The following is a 22,214-nucleotide window of genomic DNA, read 5'->3' on the forward strand; positions in this document are numbered from 1 at the left end:
TGCTATAAACCTTAAATGGTATTTATAGAATATAACTTTTTTAAATAGTATTTATTTAAAATAAATAAAGTATTAACAATTGTTATAGGAATTAAAAATTCCTTATTTTATATTGCATAAAACTTAAACTAAACAAGATTGCTGCTCCCACAATTTTGGATAAATAGCGGAATTTCCTCCACGTTAACAATATATATCCACTAGAAGTGTGATCTTAATTAAGATATTTAATACCATATATAGTGTAGATATCTATGTGAACTTATACAAGCATAAGACTTTTTATGTATTTCCTTGAACTTTTAGCTATTTTATTTTCTTTTATGGCTAAAGAAACATTTCCAATGAGCGGCCAAAAAGTAGATAAATTTAAACCATAAAGAAAGGGTGAAAATCATTTTACTCTGCCAAGTTTGTCTTAAAAATCAAATTCCCCGGCCCATCCAACATTAAATAATAGACATTTGCTCCTCCTATCATATGCATTGTCTATTTTACCCTTAATATTTTTAATTTCTCCTCTATGCATATAAGTTTTTTGTTATATTTAGATTGGTAAAACACTTAGCTAAATATCTTATTATGAATTTTATAATTAAGCTCAATAAAATTTAACTAGAATAGTACTTGTATGAGTTTGTAACAAAATTTATCGTTATCTTTAATTTCTAGTTTTAGTAAAGAAAGATATCTTAAATTAAAATTTAAAGAACATCCGAGATTTAAATATGTAATTTTTAGGAGTTCATTATAAAATCTAACTCTATTTTTAATTATTATTTTTATATTACTGCGCTACCTTTTATTTGATTGATATTAGGGAAATACATAAGTACCCCCTAACCTATACCCGGATTCCCAACTACACACTTTTTCTTTGCGAGAATCCTATTACCCCCCTAAACTTATTTTAAATGGAATTATTTGCACCCTAAAACTAGACAACCAAACTCTTGCCAGATGGTAAGCTACACGCGCCCCCACAAGTATTTTTAGTACTTTTTTTATTCTTTCTTCTTTTTCTTATCCTTTTTTCTTATTTCTTATTATTCTTATTTTTTTTTTGGTTATTTCATTCTCTTTCTTTTTGTTTTGGTCACCGGCAGCATAAAATGGTCGTCGTCGGAATTTCACAAACACTATTTTTTCCGGCGAATTTTTTTTTCTGGAGACAGATTTTTATCCCGATCTAAGTGTGTTTTGTTATATATATATATATATATATATATATATATATATATATATATATATATATATATAAAATTTCTTGAAAGTGTAATTTATGGGTGAGAGGAACATCAAAAGAAATAAAAACGAATATAAACAGAGAAAACTTTTTTCAGTTAAAATTTAAATACATTATTTTTTTTCGGCGTGGGAAGGTTTTCTGATGATGAATTTTTTCCCCCAAATCTGAGTGTATTTTGCTTGCTTATGAATAGAACTTTTTGAGAGTTTAATTTGTATGTGAAAAGAAAAAATAGAAGAAAAAAGGTTAGACAAAGTCGTCGGTGAATGAATATTTGTCGGAATTAGAGAAAAAACTAAAAAAAAAGTAAAAGAAAAAAGACAAAGAAAAAGGAAAAGGAAAAGGAAAAAAGTAAGAAAAAATGGTATAAAGAATAAAAAATAATCTGAAAATCATTTTTTTTTTGCTTCTCACTCTCCTTTGGGAGAGTGAAATACACACACTCTGTCATGTCAGCGTCAAGGGTGCAAATAATTTCATTTAAAATAAGTTTAGGGGGTAATAAGATTTTCGCAAAGAAAAAGTATGTAGTTGAGAATCCGGGTATAGGTTAGGAGGTACTTATGCATTTTCCCATTGATATTAACAAGGGCTTTTATTCAAAATATTTAATTTTACCCATTTCTTTCAGTATTCAATTTCAATAAATTATATATGATTGATTATCATTTTTAATTTTTAAATTTTTTTATAAAAAAATATTTTTACTATAGGTAAACTCATAACATAGATTAAGAAAAATATCATGATATTAAAAATGTATAACAAAAAATATCGACCAAGGCTGACAAAATTAAGGATAAAATAGTCATTTTGGGAATACAATTAAGTTTTAAGGAGCAGAATATCTATAGTTTAATGTTGAAGGAAGAGTTTGATTTTCAAGATAAAAGTTGGAGGATCAAAATGATTTTCACCCATAAAGAAAATGAAGAAGCATCAGAGTACAGTAAAAAAGATTGATCTTTTAATTTCTACCCTTTGAAAGCAATATCTACGCTCACTTTCCTATATATAATCGTGGGACGTCGCTCCTTCGTCAGTATTTCCAAGAATAAATTAAAGCAAAAACATATTTTATTTTCTCTCAAGATGTCTGTTGTCAATTCAATAATCTTCTGGGCGTTGCTTATTTTCATATGGGGAGTACGGCGTTGTTTCATTCAAATGCGTTCTAAAAAAGTTTTCTTGATAGAGTTTGCATGTTCAAAGCCCCCAATTTCACAAATGTGCACAAAAATAATGACAGCAGAAAGAGTGAAAATTCTTGGAAATTACTCTGAAGAAATGATGGATTACATGAAGATGACAATGGACAAAGTAGGTTTAGGTGATAACACCTATTTGCCAGAGGCTTTGCATAAAGATCCTCCTAATCCATGCATGGATTTAGCAAGAAAAGAGTCCGAGTTTGTCATGTTTGGATCTTTGGACAATTTATTTGAAAAAACTAAAGTTGTTGAGCCTAAGGATATTGGCATACTAATAGTGAATTGCTCTGTTTTTCATCCTGTGCCGTCTTTATCGTCTATGATAGTTAATCGTTACAAGCTGAACCACAATATTTTGTCATATAATCTTACTGGAATGGGTTGCACTGCTGGACTTTTGGCCATTCGTCTTGCCAACCAACTTCTTCAGGTAACTAAGCACTGCCAAAGTTTTATTATGCTTTTATTTCTCTATTTTATTTTATATTATATGTTTGACTAGTCACAATATTAAAAAGTTAATTTAATTTAAGTATAATAACTATGGTAGCAAAAGTAGCCATTGAAAGGTTAACTAGTTTGATGATAATATTTTATATCGAAATTGTGAAGATAATTTAGTGAATAATAGTAACGTATTATTTGAGGATTGGTGTTAAAATTTTTGAGACATTATAGCAATACATTGCTTCATGAGTATTTTCAAGTAACATAATTTCTTTCAACTCACAAATGAATAATTTTCCAAATGCTATTTTTTTAACTTAAAAATAACTACTATTAGTACTCTTTTTTCTTTTTCTTATTTTTAACCAAATTTGATTCAAACGCCTGCTAGCTAGTGTCAGGTGCTTTGTTTCCGCGATTGTTTACTAAACAAGAACTAAGTGATATTCAACTTTCATTTTACATGGGAAACAGGTGCATGAAAACACCTGTGCTTTAATATTGAGTACAGAGAACACTACAGACTGCATCTACGTGGGAAATGATGAGTCCAAATTCATATCAAATTGCACATTTCGTGTTGGTGGAGCTGCAATTCTCCTCTCTAATCGACCATCCGATAAAAAAATTTCCAAGTACGAAATCCTTCACGATGTCCATACTCATGGCGCAAGTTTAGATCGTTCATACAAATCAATTTTCCTAGAAGAAGATGAACAAGGTTTAATTGGTGTTTCCATAACTAAAGATCTTTTGGTCGCAGCAACAAATGCTATAGAAACCAACCTTACCTTATTAGGTCCTTTAATCCTACCCTTGTCGGAAAAATACATTTTCTTTAAAAATCTTATAAGACGATTTCTAGGGGTTGGAAATGTAAAAAAGTACGTACCAAAATTTAATGCAGCGGTTGATCATTTCTTCCCTCATGTTGGAGGATTACCAGTTCTAAACCAATTGCAAAAGATGTTGAAGTTTCGTGATGAGAGTATGGAAGCTTCAAAAATTACGTTGCGACGATTTGGGAATACTTCGAGTAGTTTAGTTTGGTATGAACTTGCATATGCAGAGGCTAAGGGGAGGATCAAGAAAAATGATCGAATTTGGCAAATGGCATTTGGATCGGGTTTCAAATGTAGCAGTTTGATTTGGCGTGCCATGAGATCTGTTGATAGCAATGACTTCAAAAATCCATGGAATGGGGAAATTGATACTGGTGATCTCGACTTGAATGGGATTGAAACATTCAACTTTGACTACTTTGAACCACCACTACTGTTATCTTAATTTTATCATTGTGTAATTGCTCTTTTTTATTTTATTTTAAATAAAGCTTTTAAGTTTCATTTGTATTAGACTTGATCAACGATTCATGATCAATATATCTAGGTTAGGTTTTTATTTTTAAATAGCCATAGCTAGTTATTAAGTTTAATATACTCTAGTTCCCTAATATCCGACTTGGTTCTATTGAAAAAAGTGAATAATATCTCTGTTTACCCTAAAATGAGTAACAATTAAATTTGTACATAATTTAAAGGATATATAATTTTAAACTAACACGAATGGTCAAAGAAAAACAAGTAATTGAATTAAAAAAAAAAAAGGCAATACAAGCAAACTAAATGCGATGAAATAGTTAAGCCTGACGTTAGGTTTGAACACTAGAAACCGGTTCCAATTGAGCCCTCAGGATGGAGCGCAGTTGCAACGTAATGGATGAACAACTGAAGAACACTTGAACAATTGCTAAACAACAAAAGTAAACTTTATTGTGTTGATATGCGTGCCAACAGTGACCCAGAAAATGAAAAGGTTCTCCCCTTTATATAGTAAAGGACTTTTAACCCTAATACAAGTCTAAATAAGATAAAAATTCTTTCCTTCCCTTTTTCCCAAGAAAACACGATCCGTGATCACGTCCAAATGCACACCTCACAAGAGGTATAACACGGTCGTATGCAATAATAAAACCCAACAAAGAGTCGGGGTCGAATCTGTAGGGACCTAAGATGGGAGCTAGGAGTATATATTCAGAATAAGCAAGTGAAGTGTATTTGCCTAATGGGATAAAGATTTTTATGCTCGTTTTATTGATTGGGGTGTATTATAACTCACAATACTACGTTACCCACTCAATACCTCTAAGTCACAGAGTGGTTTTGCCCAATTTGGCATTCTCAATACCTCTAGGTCACAGAGTGGTTTTGCCCAATTTGGCATTCTCAACACCTAATGGGTATCAACCAAAATAGTTGATAAGAGCTCAAGTCGAGTTGTTACTATCTCTAGGTTGAACCCTTTAATTGGGTTAATCAATCTCTCAATTGACCCAATTTCTTGTTAGCTAAGTTAACCTAGACTAGGTCCCTCTTTCTCAAGTAGAGACTAAGTCAAATAGGCATGAATCAATGTTTGCAACTATCAATTTTACAAATGAAGCATGAACTAAGTTAAATAATAAACACCCAATCATAAACAAGCATAAAATTAATCACCCAAAAGGTTTATACACTAGGGTTGAGTCACAAACCAAGTAATAATCTAGCTACTCATAGTGGGTGTAGAAAAAAATAAAGAAGAAAAGATAATAAAACTCATATTGGAAGATTAAAATAGAGAAATCTGATGTTAAATCACCAAAATAAGCTAAGATTTCCTAAAGAGGCAAAGAAAAATGGCTACAACACTTTAGATATTCAAAACTTGACCTAATTTCGTGAAACTCGTCTATTTATACAAGGTTGAAAATCTTTGACAAAAATGCCCCTCGGGAGGTTCTGCGGCCGTACAATTCCATGTGCGGTCCGCAGATTTCTTCATCTGTTAGGAACTGGAGGTTTGCGGCCGCACATTTCTGAACTGCGGCTGCGAAGCAACTCTTTTGTGATCCGCAGAATTAGGACTGCGACCTCAAGGCATTCTCGTGTAGCCGCACAATTCTTGTGCAGTCCGCAATTCTCAGAGGCTCTAGACTTGGTCTTTTTGCACACTCTGTGATCTTCAACTTCTAGATCAGCTTTGCGCCGCACAATTCATTTGTTGTCCACGATTTGCACAAATCTCTACTAAAGTTTCCTTTTTTGTTTGCGGCCGCAGATGGAAATTTGCGGTCCACAATTTTTTCTGCGGACCGCATAGTTGTGCTCCTGCGCTTTTTATTGCCTTGTACCTCGTACTTACTCCTTTTTGAGTCGGATTTCATCTCGGGAGATCAACTTCCATTATTTATGCAATTTTGCATAATTTCATTAGTTTCGGGAACACAATTCAAAGCTTTTAGACTAAAATAAAAGCTAAAAGGCGCTAATAAGTAGTCAAAATCCTCACTCATCAATCCGCAGTTAATATTCAGCATGATCTGCGCCGTAATATCCGATTGATGGCGGAAATTTCGGTTCCTCGTTTGTCCTCTTTAATCGTCTTTCCTTTAACCTCGATTTTTCGTTATGCTCGAGCTTGATTTTTCCCATGTTTGGGCATGCTTGGTTCCCAACGCATCATTCATCCACCCACGGGCTTCGATCTGCAGGCACCCCCGGCCTTACCCGAGGCAGTATTGAATTACGTTTCCCCTTGTTTCTTTATCATAAAATCAGGGGTAACTCGATTTTAGTCGTACACAGATAGTCCCCTCACTTCTTGGAGAGTTAATTTATAGGAACGATGAGAAGTGACTAATTGATCCCGTTTCTTTCCTTCGTACACCATAAGCAAGTTGACAAGCTAAAACGTCCCATCAGTCATGTTGCTTTGAATTTAGGTACGCGTCAACTGTCAGTTGATTATCCTCGGCAGTTACCGAATATGAAACGCCGTCCATTCATTATTCCTTCTCTAAAAAATCTCTAGTTTCTTTTCACTTTTTTACTTTCTGATTTCGAACCTTCTTGAGTTACCCTCGAGTTTTTTATCTGTTTATCAATCCTTCAAATCTTCATAACCTGTTCTTCGCATCTTCATATCTTACTTTCAAACCTTCATAACAAATCTTCTAAACTTCATACCAAACCTTGAAACCTTTATACCCAATCTTCAAAACTTCATATTTCCAGATTGAGATGGCTAAGATTTCGAAATCGATACCCTAAAGCACAGCGCTTTAGACTTCTACCTTGGCCATAGGCACCGAGGCAACACTTTCCGTAGTAGCTCCGGGACCTCCCCTTATAGAATTAAACCCTAGAGGCTGATCCATAGATAACGACATCAAGGTCGAAAAAGCCTCCACACAGGGAGGCCGAGGTGAGGAGGCGTGGAGGTATGTTTGCTCCATCACTGAAGAGACGCTCCCAGTGGTCCGAGAGGACTGCAGATGGGAAGGGAAGGACATAGTCATTCCCAATCCCAACGAGGACATCACGACTCACGTGGAAGGATATTAAGCGTTTATATGTATTCTTTCACGTTCGATCCGATGGATATTGTGATCTTCAAGCTCTGTAAGAGGTACGAAATCTGCTTCGGGCAGATTCACCCATCTTTTTGGAGGATCGTGACCCTTCTTCATCACTTGGCTAACAACATAGAGGAGCCTTGATTCACGGTTGACCATCTGCTCCGAGTTTACAACCCCTAAATCTTCTGAGGGGGATTAATCAAGCTGGCCCATCAGGCAAAGAAAGCTCCCTTCTCTTGCATAGATGAGAACGGGGACCAAGGCTGGCAGGGGAGATTTGTTCAGATAAGGACCGAGGACCTCATTCCTTCTGAGTTCTTGTCATTCCCCGAGAAGTGGAACTCAAAACGTAAGTTTACTTCCTCTTAAATTGTCAAAGTACCTTTTCGAATCTGCTCATCTTTCTCATATTCGTCTCATTTAACATGCGATTATTTCCCGAGTCCCAATGCATTCCCTCATTTTAGGGATTGGGTCGAGGGTATATGCAAACAACTTACCTATCCCGAGCGTCAGTGGCACAAGCTTTCCAAAGGCAAGTGGAAGGCTCGTTCTCATGGTGAGTGCCCTTTTTTTTTGTATGAATGTCCTTTTGGGTCATTTTTATTTTATTATTACTTAGACCAAGTCTTTTCCTTCTACAGGTTTTCCCAAGACCAATAAACTTTGGGAAACCATCGAGGCCGTGTCCTCGACCCCATCTACAAATTCCTTATCTTCACTTTGGCTTACTTCCAAAGCTGCTCCGAAGAAGGAGGACAAAATGAAAAAGAAGGAAAGATCTCCTGACTCCTCGGACAATCCTGCCGAGACTAAAAAGAAGAAAAGAATCATACTGAGGGTCAGAAGGAGCACCAAAAAAGCCTTTGGTGACCGAGCCCCAAATTTTGAGGCACTTTACCGGCTTAAGGACTTTCTTGAAGATGACGATGACATGGAGTTCTTCACTAACTAGCCGATTGATGCCGACCTAGAGTTGGGCCCCAAGAGGGGGATGCTCAGAAGGATGAGTCCCCTATAGCTCGGAGGCTCGAAGAAGATCAAGTAACTACTGCTTCACAAGAAGCTCCTCCGGTTCCGAGGGAGGACGCCTCGAAAAATGCCGATTTTATCCATGTTCTAGAGTCACCGCCTCAAATAGAGGCTATTTAGACCAAGCTCGGACCGCCGCAGAACAACCGACCGAGGAGTCTTAGGCCATGGATGAGGCTCTTAACTCAACCTTTGAGGGCGTGGACGTCGGCATGCTAGAGGATTACTTCGGTTTTGGCCACCTGGAGATCCCAAAAAAGTTTGTGCAACCGGAGTCAAGAGGGCCACGCCTCTTTAACGAGGCTTAGCAGGCACTAAATAGGGTATGTCTTCCTCTCTTCATATCTTTAAAGAGTTCTTTTTGCCTTAACAGCATTTTAGTGATTTTTATCTCTTTATGTCTCAGGCCTCGGTGCTTTACTATGAAAGTTTTCATTGGTCCTAGATGGAGGTGAGCCACCTTGAATTCGAGCTCAAGGAGCAAGTCCGAAAAAAAAAGATGTATAAAGTTCTCTGCGAGCAGAAGGATGAAGTCCTCAGGGACATGGCCGACCACCATGCCCTCCAAGCCGAGCTAGAGAAAGCCCAAAATGAGGCTTTGAAAGCAAAATAGGACCATGTCCTTCTTGTTGAAAAGGTAAAAGTGCTCGATATCAATAACGAGAGTTTAAATGCAAATGCTAACCCTGCAGCCTCGCAGGTCCAAGAGAAAATAACCTTGATCGACCAACTTAGGTCTGAGATAGACGAGGTCAAGGATTCAGTTGATGAGCTGAGGGGCAAAACGGACCACCTAGCATCAGAGTGAGATGCCACCAGAGAAAACCTGGCATGGACAAAAGTGCAGCTCCGAGTGATGAGAGAGAAGGCCGACAAATGGTCTCAGCTTAATGAGGATCCTCAGCCACAACTTGCCTCGACCATTACATAGCGTGAAGCTCTCGGCCAAGAGTACACGGCGCTGCAATCCAGATTGGAAATGGCTTCGAACGAGGCCTCGGAAGCCTAATAAATGCTAGCCCTACAAGAATGATGTAGAGATAGCCGAATCACATATTATAACATAGGGCGAGTACATGAAGTGACTGTCTCTAAGAGAGACTCTCGAGAGGATCCAAGCCTCGGGAGTTGACTTAACAGTCGAAATCGAGGAGGCCAAGAAGCGTGAAGCCGAGGCTAAAGCAAAGTACTAGACATAGGGTTCAGATAGTGAGTTGGGCTCCGAGGAAGACTAGGCAGGAGATGCCTTAGCTTATTTTTGTTTTTCTAGTAATTGTACATTTTGTACTCTGGGTCCGTTTAATAGTATCCTGGTAAATACCTTTTGGTAAATATATATGTTTATTATCAAAATGGTAATAACAATTAAATTTGTTGATGGGATTCTAAAAATACGTGATCTATTTTTATGCTAGTTTGTTAAGTAGTTGATGATATGTATGTGAGACTTAGAAATGAAATAAGAGTTAAGGATAGGGCAAAAATCAAACAGTTAGGCCAATTATTGGGGCCTCGATCTCGTCGATTCGAGGCCTCGAGGTCGATCCCGGAGCTCGACTACGAGCTATCGAAGGCGGTTGTTATGCGACTCTTTATTGCCAATGATAAGCAATAAATGATGAACAAATATGAAGGTAATAAATGAAAGCAATAATATCAAGAGAATATGTTAGAGAGCAAATAGAATGTTCTTGTATATTGCGTGTGGAGTAATTGAAGCAACAACCCCCTACAAAGTGGCAAGGATCCCCTTTATATAGGAGGGGAATCCCATCATAGTACTACAAGCATTAATTACAAAGATACGGAGATGTGACAACTAGATGACACCCTGATTCGGGTCTTAGAGTAGCTCTCTAGGCTCTGTCAGTCCTAGCCACGTGCCTTGGGAACTCCTAGTTTCTACCGTGGCTGTGGTCATTATTATCCCAAGACCGAGTATTGATGAACCTCAAGGGAGGAGACTCGATCATAAGCTTGTAGCCTCGAGACTTTGAGACGGTCTTTAGAGGTGCTTTGATAATGAGAAATTGAACCCTCTGATTTCATCACATACAGATATCCTCGCGTTTCTTAGAGAGGAGTGATAAGAAATGATTTTGACATCCAACTCCATGGACTTTCAACAATGATATGGCGCTGATGATATCATACTTATGATGTAAACCTTCACGATAACCGGTACAACCCATGGACTTGTCTTTTCAGCATCATTCAATATGCTGCTGATTCCCATTCTTCAAGGCGGTCGTATTGCCATTGATCCAGTTTCCAATGGCGCATTGATTGCGCCTATTGATTCGTCTTTCAAAGGGATTGATGGCATTGTTGGCCACATTATCATCTCCTATAAATGGGGTCTTTCCATACTATCTTTTTATCCAAGTGCTTTTCAACATCTTTCCATCCTTTTCTTATCATTACTACCTACCATGTTTGGGGTCTCTGGCCTTAAGGTCTTATGGCGGTATTCTTATCAGCCACGCTATGGCCTTTTACCTGGACTTCCCCATGCCGAGCGAGATTATACTGTCTCATTGTTGTTGTTATTGTTATGGCTATCACTACTGTCGTCGTTGGATCGAGGTGATGACATAAAGGGGGTCAACCTGTTTTGACTTACGAGGACATTTGGACTCTACATCGCTGCTCGTGAGAGTGTTCGGACTATACACCACTGCTCGTGAGTGTGTTCGGACTATACACCTCTGCTCACTCTCCTACCCTGGCCTGGTGTGGCACTTCATCCCTTAGGTTTTTTCCTAAGGGATAAGATGGTGCGACTGGCTGTTAAGCTCACACGACACGATGTCCCAAAAGGTGGACTCGGAGCGACCGTGTGAGTAGGGTTGAGGCCCGCCGAATCTTCAACCTTTGACTTCGGCTGGCTGTGTCTCTTTTTTCTGCCTCTTCTACATCACTTTCCTCTTCTTTGCCTTCCCACTTTCCTCTTCTTCGTCTCCCCTCTTGATGATGCCATTCTGGGGACCGAGATAAGACTCCCGAGGGGATTGTGCTTGGAAGATATTGTCTTTGAGGACGCATGCTCGAGTAGATGATGCCCGAGAATATTGCTGTCGAGGAAGCACCTTAGAGAATAGGCTAGGCTCTTAGGCTTTTACTATATGTATACCTTCTCGCTTCTTTGTTTCTGTATAAGGATCCCCCGTGGGCTTTTAAATCATATGTAAGGACCCATCGCGGACCGTTGTAATCACATATTTATAAATATAAAGACGTTTCTTCAACCTTTGTCTTTGATGCTTGCTATATTATTTTACATTTGTGGAGGCTTTGAATGCATGACTCTATTTGCTGCTGCCAATATCAAACCCGGGTACGAGTATTCTTTCCGGCCTTTGGTTGATAAAACAGCTTCCCGTGGAATCTTTTGCCGTTCCTCGGGCCAAACCTGGATTGATCTGATAAACTAGGGTCGTTGGGGCCTTTACTTCGAGTAGAATGAAAGTTATGCTTTGGGCCTTGAAACCATGATTTGTCACTTAGGCTCTGTGGTAATCTTTGAGAAGAAATTTACTCGGAGGTCCGCGGACAGGAACCGTCTTTGATCTTTCGAGGGCAGTCCCTGAGTGGAAGTTCGTTCAAATCCGGACCACCCAGAAACTTGCTTTGAACTTAGTGCAGACAACCTTAGGGCACTTGTAGATAGGTCCTAAAAGAGGGTTTGTCCGATCTCAGACGGTACCTCGGCGTCAGGCCCATACGGGTGGAGTTTAAATGCTTATTTCCTTGGAGCCTGATTCCTTTTTGACAAAAGCCTCCAAGGTCGGGTACCAGCTCGGGTCTCATAATGATGTCATTCGCTTCCCCGAGCCTAACCTTCCTTTGATAAAGGTCCTCGAGGTCGGGTACCACCTCAGCACTGGCGATGATGTTGTTGGCCTTTCAGAGCCTAGCTTCGCTCTGATGGAGGTCCTCGAGGTCGGTTACCCCCTGGGGACTGGCGAAGGCGTTATTGGATTCCTAGAGCCTTGCCTTGTTCTGATAGAGTTCCTCGAGGTCGGGTACCACCTCGGTACTGGCAAAGATGCTTTTAATCGATTTTGAGGTAGGCGGATCGTTACCGTTTTTTTCCATGAGTATATATACAAGGTTGTTTTTGCTTTTTTGGAGATCCCACCATTTTAGGCAGTTGACTTTTCTTTCTGTGTCAAACCTTTCATTATTTTAGTACTAACGTACCTACGTAGATTCTCGCTTTAGCTCTCCAATTTTGCCATAATCATGATCGCTGCATCGGGGTCTGCCCAGCGGAGAGGGGATGGCTCCACCTCCGTCATTCAGGACCAACGAGAGTATGCTTTGAAGGTTGCTTCTTCAATAAGAGAAGAACATCTTGGGTTAGTAAGAAAAGACTGCGGATGGGGGGAAAAGGTAGTGTTACAGATACTTCCCCTAGGTGAGGGCATCACGGATCGTGCCGATAGATTCTTAAATGTGTATACATATCCTTTCACACTGGGACCCCTTGATAGGGTTGTGCTCTACTTCTGCCTAGAGTATCGGGTTACCTTGGTGCAGATCTATCCGTCATTTTGGCGAACAATATTGATGGTGAGATTTTTCACGGAGAAGGCAAGGCTTGATTTTACTCTTAGTCATTTTATCAGGATGTACCGGCCCTTCCACCATCGAGGTTTGCTGACCTTGCGATGTCAATCGACCACGCCCTTTGTTGTTTGTGATAAGGAACACAGAGACCGGGGGTGGATGAGTCGCTTCGTCCGGGTGCAGACCGCTGACATTATCCCCGTGGAGCTTGTGCCATTCCCTGAGGAATGGAACTATACGCGTAAGTGGTGCATTTCGTGCCTTCTCAGTTCTTTCTATGGCGAAAGCCTAGTTTCGTAACCGTACCTTCTTTTCTTTTACCACAACGGTGTCATGGGCATCGGGTGACGTTCCTGATTTGCCGGATTGGGTCCGAAATTTAGCAACTCACTCGACATGTGATAAGTGCACGTGGCGAGTTGTGTCCCGGGGCAGATGGGAAGTGAAACATCATGGTGAGTGCTGTGTTATACTTTCCCATCCCTTCCTTTATTTGGAGAGGCATTTTCCCTTTATGTGTATTAAGATTGCTGTTGTAGGCATTGAAGAGCCTTTCAAGGCGAGGACGCGCTCTTCTGGAAAAAGGGAAGGGTTACCAACTCCCTGGCTGAAGAATGACAACAATAAGCGAGAGATGCTTTTACAGAGCGATGGTGCTCAAAATAAGGCAGAACGGGACCGGGGCTTTAGAGCAGAAGCATCATCTGGGCCCACCACGTCCGCGGTTCCTAGTTCTGGAGAGAGGGTTCTCCGTTGTGATCTCCTTTTTTCCTGTCGATAGTACTACTGGAAATACTAGAAAATCGGGGTCACATACACCGAGCGACCGTGCTTCTACCAGAGTCGACTCTTTCAGGGCTGAAGGAACTGGATTGGCAGGTGTGCGCTCGGCCTTCGAGGAAGCCCAGTGTCTTCACTTTGTGGTGAGTTTCGGCACAGGTCTTTTGAGCTTCGCGCCTTCCCTTCCTTATTGGGTTTTCTTTTGCAGACGTTCGACAAGCTTAAGTCCAGGCTGCTTCATTGTGAAGCCAGGATACGGAAAGCTCTGGATGAGGAGAGATCCCTTAGGATCCTTTGTGATGAAAAGGAAGTCGAGTTGGTACCCTTACAGTATGAGGTTGGCCGGAGCTTGAATTACGAGAACTACCTGAAGGAGCAAGTAAATTTCTGTCGTGGGTGAGCGTGCATTTCACCTCTTGGTTCCTGAGGCTAACGCTTAGTTTATTTCAGTTTCAAAAAAAAGACGGAGGCCCTGGAGCACCTTCGAGATGAAGTTGGCCGGGCCAGGCATGAGCATGACCAGATTAAAGCTCAGGCGGAGGCTCAGGCTTTAGAAGGGAAGGATGCCCTGGCTAAAGTTCCTGCTTTTGAAGCTCAACTTCGCTTAGCTTGTGATAATACTTTGGTTCAGACAGAAATGATTGCGAAGATCGAGTCCGAGCTTCCGAAGGTCAGGGCTGAGGTCATTGATGCCCGAGCTAGAGCTGTAATGATCGGGACTAAGGCTAACTAGGAGATGGTGATCGATTCAAAGGATGTTATCGATGCTCAAGCTAAGCTGAGAAGGATCCTCAACCACAAAGGGAGGATTGAAGAATATGTTCGTTGCAAGTACCGAAGAAAGACCCTCGAGGAGATCTGTGCTAGGGGCTTCGCCCTCTCGGAGGAATTGGCGCTAGCAAGGGCGGACGAGCGTGATGCTTGATTGCTTTTGCCAGATGCCAAAGAAAGCGAAGATGAGGCCGGCAGGTCGTAGCCCCCTGGGGGGAGGGGCATATATTTTGTCATATGTATATAGCACTTCCGTAGCATGTTTGTAGATGGAGATTGCATTTTTTTGCATATGTGTGAAAGAAAACCTTGCGGCTTTATTTCTTTCATATCTTTTTCTGTCTTGAATTTGGCCAGGCGAGCTGGTTTTTGCGTTGGTAGAAATCCTTAGAATCATGATGTGGCCCCGAGGCTCATTGGATTGGCCTGTAGGCTCTTATGTACTTTTTCTCTTAGGAATATTTAAGCCACCCATTTTAGGCTCAGTCCCCGAGTCGGGCATCGACTCGAGCTTATTTGACCTTCAAATGGCCGAAATTTAGGCTGGCGATAGTGGCTCTTACGCTTTTGGTCGATGCGACATTTTAGTGTATGTGGGATAGCTATAATAGCTCTTACGCTTTTGGTCGATGCGACCTATATGTGGGCTGGCGACAATGGCTCTTACGCCTTTGGTCGATGTGACTTTTTAGTGTATGTGGGCTGGTGACAATGACTCTTATGCCTTGTTCTCAAGTGTTCTTAGTTAACTATTTTGGGTTCAATCTCTGAATCCGGTTATGATTTGAGCTCATTTGACCCTCAAGTTTTGTATTTTTGTGGGCTGGTGACAATGGCTCTTACTCCTTGGGCCGATGCAGCCTTTTATATGTATGGCCTTGGGGCTCATTATGCTGGCGACAATGGCTCTTACGCTCTTGGTCGATGCGACCTTTTATTGGCTTTATTTTTCCCTCGATAAGGATAAATAGTGTTTGCCTAACTCTTCGACGACGTAATAAAAAACCTCGATTGTGAGTTGTTATACGACGATGATCGAGCACCTCGGGAGGGTTTGGCTCGGAGGCTAAGTATCTCGAAGCTGATGTTTAGGAGCTGACATGGTCGAAGCTCTTTTGCTTGTATCGAGGGTAGCCTATTTAACCGGTTCTTTTCGAAGTAGATTCGAAGTAATTGAAAGCTTTTGATTTTGTAGCGACGGTCGGGCATCCCCGAGTCGCGTTAGATCGGCTGGTACAGCCGTGTGACCGGAGTCACTTGTGTTCAGCCAGAGCCTTTGAGTCCCAAGTGAGATAGTTTCGGTATCTATATCGAGGGTATGCCTTTTTAGGGGTCTTACAAGTTCGATATATAGCCGAAACTTTGAGATTGGGTTTATGCCTTTAGTGAGGTCTTACAAATTTTTCATGCCTTTGAGGTCTTATAATTTTGTATACTTGGTACAAGTATTCTTCATGCCTTGCTTGAGGTCTTACACATATTTTCATTTGGCACAAGTGTGGTTCATGCCTTGCTTGAGGTCTTACAGATATAGTTGTTGCCTTATGTAGGTCTTACGAGATCGAGTCTGCCCGCTCGGGGTCTTATGGCCTCGGGTTTTGACAAGTCGATGGAGGTGGCGCTTGATGGCAGTCCCTGAGTCATTGAGGATTTCTTGACTCGCGAGCCATTATTTTCAAACTTTGTATTGCCTAATCGAGGGCTTACGATTTTGGAGATCCCGACCCTGAGATCGTACGTTTTTTGAGATTTTGATGCCAGTCTCCGAGTATTCATGGTACTTTCGGCATTGGAGATGTTTTACGATTTTCATGTTGCCTCATCTGAGGGCTTATGATTTTGGAGTCTCGACCCAGGGGTCATTCTGGTGTTGAATTGTTGACGCTAGTCCCCGAGTATTCGGGACGTTTTTGGCAGAGAAGTCATTTTTGCGGAGGTGCCGAGCTTCTTTTGGAGTGCGAGATGCTTTGACGAAAGATATTCTTCAATTATTTGGTACAAGTGTACATTTTTTCGCCGTCGGGGGTCCGGCTATACGGACATGGCTCGTTCGACCGCTTGGCCCGGTACATCATTTTCCTATTAGGACCCCATTTGGCATTTCTTAGCTTTTTCGAGTGTATGACCTTCCGGGGGGATGCCCCCCCAGTGTTTGGGGTCGATTGCAAAAGAATCCTTGAACACTTGTTGGATCTTCCTTAGGTAGCATATAAGTGTTACCTCGTCAAAAACCTTGCCGGTAAACCCTTTTCGAGATAAAAACCCGGTCGAAGGAAAAGAGTGCAACAAATGCTTTAAAACTTTAAGGTCTTCAAGCTGGGTTAGCGCTTTAACTTCTTCGGTCGGGCACCTGTATAAGGGTTAGTACGAAATATGAAATGAAAAAGGAGATGGTTATACCTTAGTGTGGGATGTTCTGGCGATGTTTCGAGGATCTATATGTCCTAGTTACTCGAGATGAGGCCGCAGTACGGTCCTTTACTTTGTTTAATCGAGCATACTCGAAGGTGTAGTTTGATTACCCTTCGGCGTTTTTGCGGATGGAGGTATTGGTGCTGGCTGGTGCCACGTCGTGCACCTCGAACATTTCTCTTGCTGCATGATGTTCTCCGTAGATGGTTTTAATCCCATCCTTTGTTGGGAATTTCATCATTTAGTGGAGAGTGGATGGTACTGCTCTCATGCAATGTATCCACGACCGTCTGAATAAAGCGTTGTACCTCATGTCTCCTTTGATGACATGGAATTTAGCATTTTGGGTTGTGCCGGCCACGGTGACTGGGAGGGTGATTTTTCCTTTCGTTGCTTCACTTGCCATGTTGAATCCATTGAGGACTCGGGTGGCGGGCACAATTTGGTCAAGCAGTCCAAGCTGCTCTATCACTATCAACCTGATAATATTGGCCAAGCTACCTGGATCCACGAGTACACATTTTATTTGAAAAGCATTTACAAGGAAATATATTACCAGTGCGTCATTGTGAGGTTGAGACAAGGTCTCGGTGTCCTCTTCGCTGAATGTGAGGGCATCCTCGGGTATATAACCCTGAGTTCGCTTCTCTCTGGTGATGGATATTTTTGTCCTTCTCATCACGGGTTCCTGCGGGGCATCGGCGTCTCCCAAGATCATGTAGATAACTATTATCTCTCATTTGTTTCATTTTTCTTGGCCGCCTCTCTTTCTCGGAACTGATTTTTGGTTCGATCACTAAGGAATTCTTGGAGATGACCTTTGTTAAGTAGTCGAGCTACCTCTTCTCGGACTTGGTGGAAATCCTAGGTCTTGTGGTCGTGCGTGTTGTGAAACTTGCACACTAAGTTATGATTCCTTTGTGAGGGATCCGATTGTACAGGCCTGGGCCACCTAGCGTCTCTGATTTTACTGATGGCGAACACAATGTCTGATACATCAATGTTGAAGTTGTATTCTGATAAGTGAGGTGCCCTCGTTGGCCCTACGTTCCTATCGAATTTGGCCCTATTGATGAGTCCCCGAGGATCCTGTCCTCGGCCTATCCTTCGATCATTGTGAGGTGGGTCGCACCTCGGGGCGTTCCTCCTGTCCTCGGTTTATAGCTAATACCTTTCTTTGTTTAGCTTTGGTTCCTTCGTCGAAAGCCTGCTTGGGTATACTAAGCCCGAAGGGGCTCCCAGCTGGTCGTCTTCGGCCTTGATCTTCGACTAGTATCGGTTGTGGACGTCCGATCAGGTCACCGCGGGATACTCGATCAAATTCTGTTTCAACTGTTTTGAAGCCAACGAGCTTCATTCATTCAGACCTTGAGTGAAAGCTTGCATTACCCAGTCGTTTGAGACTGGCGGTAGCTCCATATGTTCCATTTGGAAGCAAAATACGAACTCTCGCAGTATTTCATTCTCTCTCTGCTTGATTTTGAACAAGTCGGATTTCCTCATTGCTACTTTGATGGCACCGGCATGTGCTTTTATGAAGGAGTGTGCTAGCATGGCAAATGAATCTATGGAGTTAGGAGCTAGGTTGTGATACCACATCATGGCCCCCTTCGAGAGTGTTTCCCCAAACTTCTTTAGTAAGATGGACTCGATCTCGTCATCGTTTATATCGTTGCCCTTCACTGCAGAAGTGTAGGCAGTAACATGTTCATTAGGGTCTGAGGTCCCGTCGTACTTTGGGAGTTATGGCATTCTAAACTTCTTTGGAATGGGTTTCAGGGCTGCTTCCTTTGGGAACGACCTTTGTATGAACTTTTTCGAATCCACTCCTTTCAAGACTGGGGTTGCGCCCGGAATTTGGTCGACCCTGGAGTTGTAGGTCTCGACCTTCTTATCGTTGGCTTCTATCATTTTCTCGCCCGATTCGATCCTTTTGGTGAGGTCCTCGAGCCTTTTTGCGATGACAGGATCGGCTATCGACCTATTATTGCTCGATCTCTCCGGTACCTGTTTGGCTGGGGGAGCTATCCCTGGTGCTACCGTTCTAGGAATTTTCTGGTGAATTTGCAGCTGAGCAATAGCTAGTTGTTGTGCCTACAACATTTCAAAAATAACATGAAGGCTAACCTCACGTTCTTTCCTAGTTGGGGTTTTTTGAGCTTCTTATGGATCTCCTTGACGCAAGTTCCTGTCGGTGTGCGAGCTTATATCGACTCGTTGGGCATCGTGTGAGATTGCATCCACGGGGACTGGCTCTTGTGCATTCCCAGGGTTTTGTGGTGTCACACCAACACCTGGAACAACCACACTATTTTCCCCATGGTCCTCAAGATTGTTGTTTTCACCTCCGATTATCGAGTTAGACATTTCGACCTAAAATCGAAGATCTTGGACAAGAGAAAGCGTGAAAGATAACTTGCGTTATAGGACAAAACCAAAAAGAAAATAATCACTATTATTTTTAGCCCTACGGTGGGCGCCAAACCATTTACCATGAAAATGGTACTAACAATTAAATTTGTTGATGGGAATCTAAAAATACGTGATCTATTTTTATGCTAGTTTGTTCATCATTTATTGTTTATCATTGGCCATAAAGATCCACCGTTAATTTTATTATAACTGTTAGTCGCATAGCAACCGCCTTCGATAGCTCGTAGTCAAGCTCCGGGATCGACCTCGAGGCCCCGAATCGACGAGCTCGAGGCCCTGATAATTGGCCTAACGTTTTGATTTTTGCCGTATCCTTAACTCTTATTTCGTTTCTAATTCTCACATACATAGCATCAACTGTTTAACAAACTAGCATAAAAATAGATCACGTATTTTTAGAATCCCATCAATAAATTTAATTGTTATTACCATTTTCACGGTAAATAATATATGAAATTTCCTTCGGCTACATGTTGTGTCCTTTAATTTTTCTACATTTGTTTATGTTTAAAACTTAGGATATATATATAACTTGTGTATCAGACTTAATATGCCATCGATGCCTTAGCATAGAATTTAAGATTGCATAAATTGTTCAACTTCCAAAGCCCAATTAAGTAATGACTCCGAGTTGCTTTGACTTCGGAGGACCCGATAAAAAATAAAATAAATCTTTGTTAAAATATTCAAATAATTTATCCAGACACAACTAATCTTTGCCGAAGGTGGCTCTTTTCATGGCCGTAATTCGAGATCGATTGACTTGATCGGGTCAGAAATAATCACTTATGGATTTAAAATGTATAAGGACCTTACTTTTTACGCATGAAATCAGGCATCTCCAATTTGTTTATACATTGTGATCAAAGCTATAGAGGCTTCGTATCTTCTGATGGTCGTGAACCTTCGTGTTTGGGCCTTGCCTTGTAGGCTCGGTGCCTTAGGGATTTAGTAGCCTGATTTTCCCAATCTTACTATTGGGTAGCAGTCGCTGGTTCGGGGTGACCTGTAGTCTTAGGGGTCTTTTAGATGGTTGGGCACGGTCTCGTGGACTCTTACTGCCTTAGGGGTTTCATGCCCTTGTTTAATGGTGGCCCATGGGCCTAGAAGGTTTTGAACACAATATTCATTCTAAGTGATGTAACGATAACATTTCTTGTGCGAATGTGAACCGATGAAACATAGAAGGCGAATTTCTTTTTATTACTTTAAATGTAGTGTAAGTAATTGAAGATAAAAAAAGCTATCCGTCATAGCAAGAACGAGCTATACGGGCACGGTTCGGTTAAACGTTTGACCCATACAATAAATCCTAATATTCTTACCTTGGTTTTCGATGTGGAATAGAATTCTAAATTACCAAACTTAGGTCTTCGATTCTTAACTCAGGGTGTGATAGTCCCATAGAACTCGATACTGAATTTTAAGGGCTCGAATACTATTGATCCGATACGGGCCATTCGCAATCCCCGATCTTAGACCAGCCTTCAAACTAGAGTAGCACACGTATTGTTGCCTTATTAAAAACCTTTTTGTGAAACCCACTATGGGAAAAAATTGGTCGAAGGAAAATGAGTGCAATACGTGCTTTCAGACCTAATCTTTGGACTTGACTTCGATTGAGTACCTGCATGGGTTAGTTCAAAGCGTAACAAACCTTAAAGAAATTTATGTTTTCATGCCTTAGCAGTAGTACACCTTTAAGTGTGCCACATTCCAGTTGTTTGGTAGTTTTACACCATTTTCGGCCTCAAGCTGGTACGAGCCTTTCTCGGTTATACCGGTGACTCTGTACAGTCCCTCCCAGTTCAGGCATAGCTTCCCATCATTTGGTTTCTTGGTATGCAACATGAATTTCCTCAATACCAAGTCCCCCACTTGGAAGTGTAGAAGGTTTACCTTTCGTTTGTAGTATCTTACCATTCACTGCTTTTGAGCTACTAACCGGACTAGGGTGGCTTCTCGCCTTTCATCTGCTAAATTTAGACTAGTGGCCATGACCTCTCCGTTCGATGTCCCCGTAGCATATCGGAACCTTAAACTCGGTTCTCCCACTTCTACCGGAATTAAAGCCTTTGTACTGTAAACTAGGGAAAATGGTGTTTCACCGGTACTCGGCCTCGAAGTTGTTCGATATGCCCACAGGACCTCGGGCAGCATTTCTTTCCACTTCCATTTTGAGTTGGTCAATATTTTCTTTAGGTTTATTAGTATATTTTTGTTTTCTCTTGACCATTTGCACTAGGGTGATAATGGGTTGATAAAATCTTCTTGATTTTGTGATTCTCGAAGAATTTACTGACGTTGCTGTCGATGAGCTATCTCTCATTATCACACATGATCTCGGTTGTTATCCCAAACCAGCATATTATATGATCCCAGATGAAGTCGATAACCTCATGTTCTCAAACTTTCTCGAATGTTTGTGCTTCAAACTACTTGGAGAAGTAATCAGTCATAAGCAAAATGTACTGGGCCTTACCGGGTGCCCACGGTAAAGGACCTATGATGTCCATTCCCCATTTTATGAACGGCCAAGGTGAAGCATCTCTCCCGGTTGGTAGATCATCGGGGCATGTCTTTAACATTCGTTACATTTTTGAACAAAGTCCCTCACATCCTTTTCCAAGTCGTTCCAGTAATAACCGACGTTGATCAATTTCCGAACCAACAATTCCGTTCCTAAATGGTTTTCATAAGTACCCTCGTCGACTTCCCTCGTCATGTAATTGGTCTCAAGGCACCTTGTTAATGGTACGAAAAACGATCTTCGATATAGTTTCCCTTCAACTGAGCTAAGCTTAGCAAACTTAGTTCAAAGGGCCCTTCATTCTTTGGGATCCGATGGCAATTTTGCCTTCTGAAGGTCGTCTATATATTTGTTTCTCCAATACCAAGTCAAACTCGT

At 41.2% G+C, this 22,214-nt stretch overlaps 1 protein-coding gene across 1 annotated transcript; it reads left to right on the top strand.

Moving 5' to 3' along the window:
- Positions 1-2,215: 2,215 nt before the first annotated feature.
- LOC104229250 (3-ketoacyl-CoA synthase 11-like) lies at positions 2,216-4,414 on the top strand. The gene is made up of 2 exons (XM_009781854.2): positions 2,216-2,890; positions 3,382-4,414. The coding sequence occupies exons 1-2, from the start codon at positions 2,342-2,344 to the stop codon at positions 4,192-4,194; spliced, it is 1,362 nt and encodes a 453-aa protein (XP_009780156.2). The 5' UTR covers positions 2,216-2,341; the 3' UTR covers positions 4,195-4,414.
- Positions 4,415-22,214: the final 17,800 nt, after the last annotated feature.

This window comes from Nicotiana sylvestris, chromosome 7 (genome assembly GCF_000393655.2).
Source record: "Nicotiana sylvestris chromosome 7, ASM39365v2, whole genome shotgun sequence".
Classification (NCBI taxonomy): domain Eukaryota; kingdom Viridiplantae; phylum Streptophyta; class Magnoliopsida; order Solanales; family Solanaceae; genus Nicotiana; species Nicotiana sylvestris.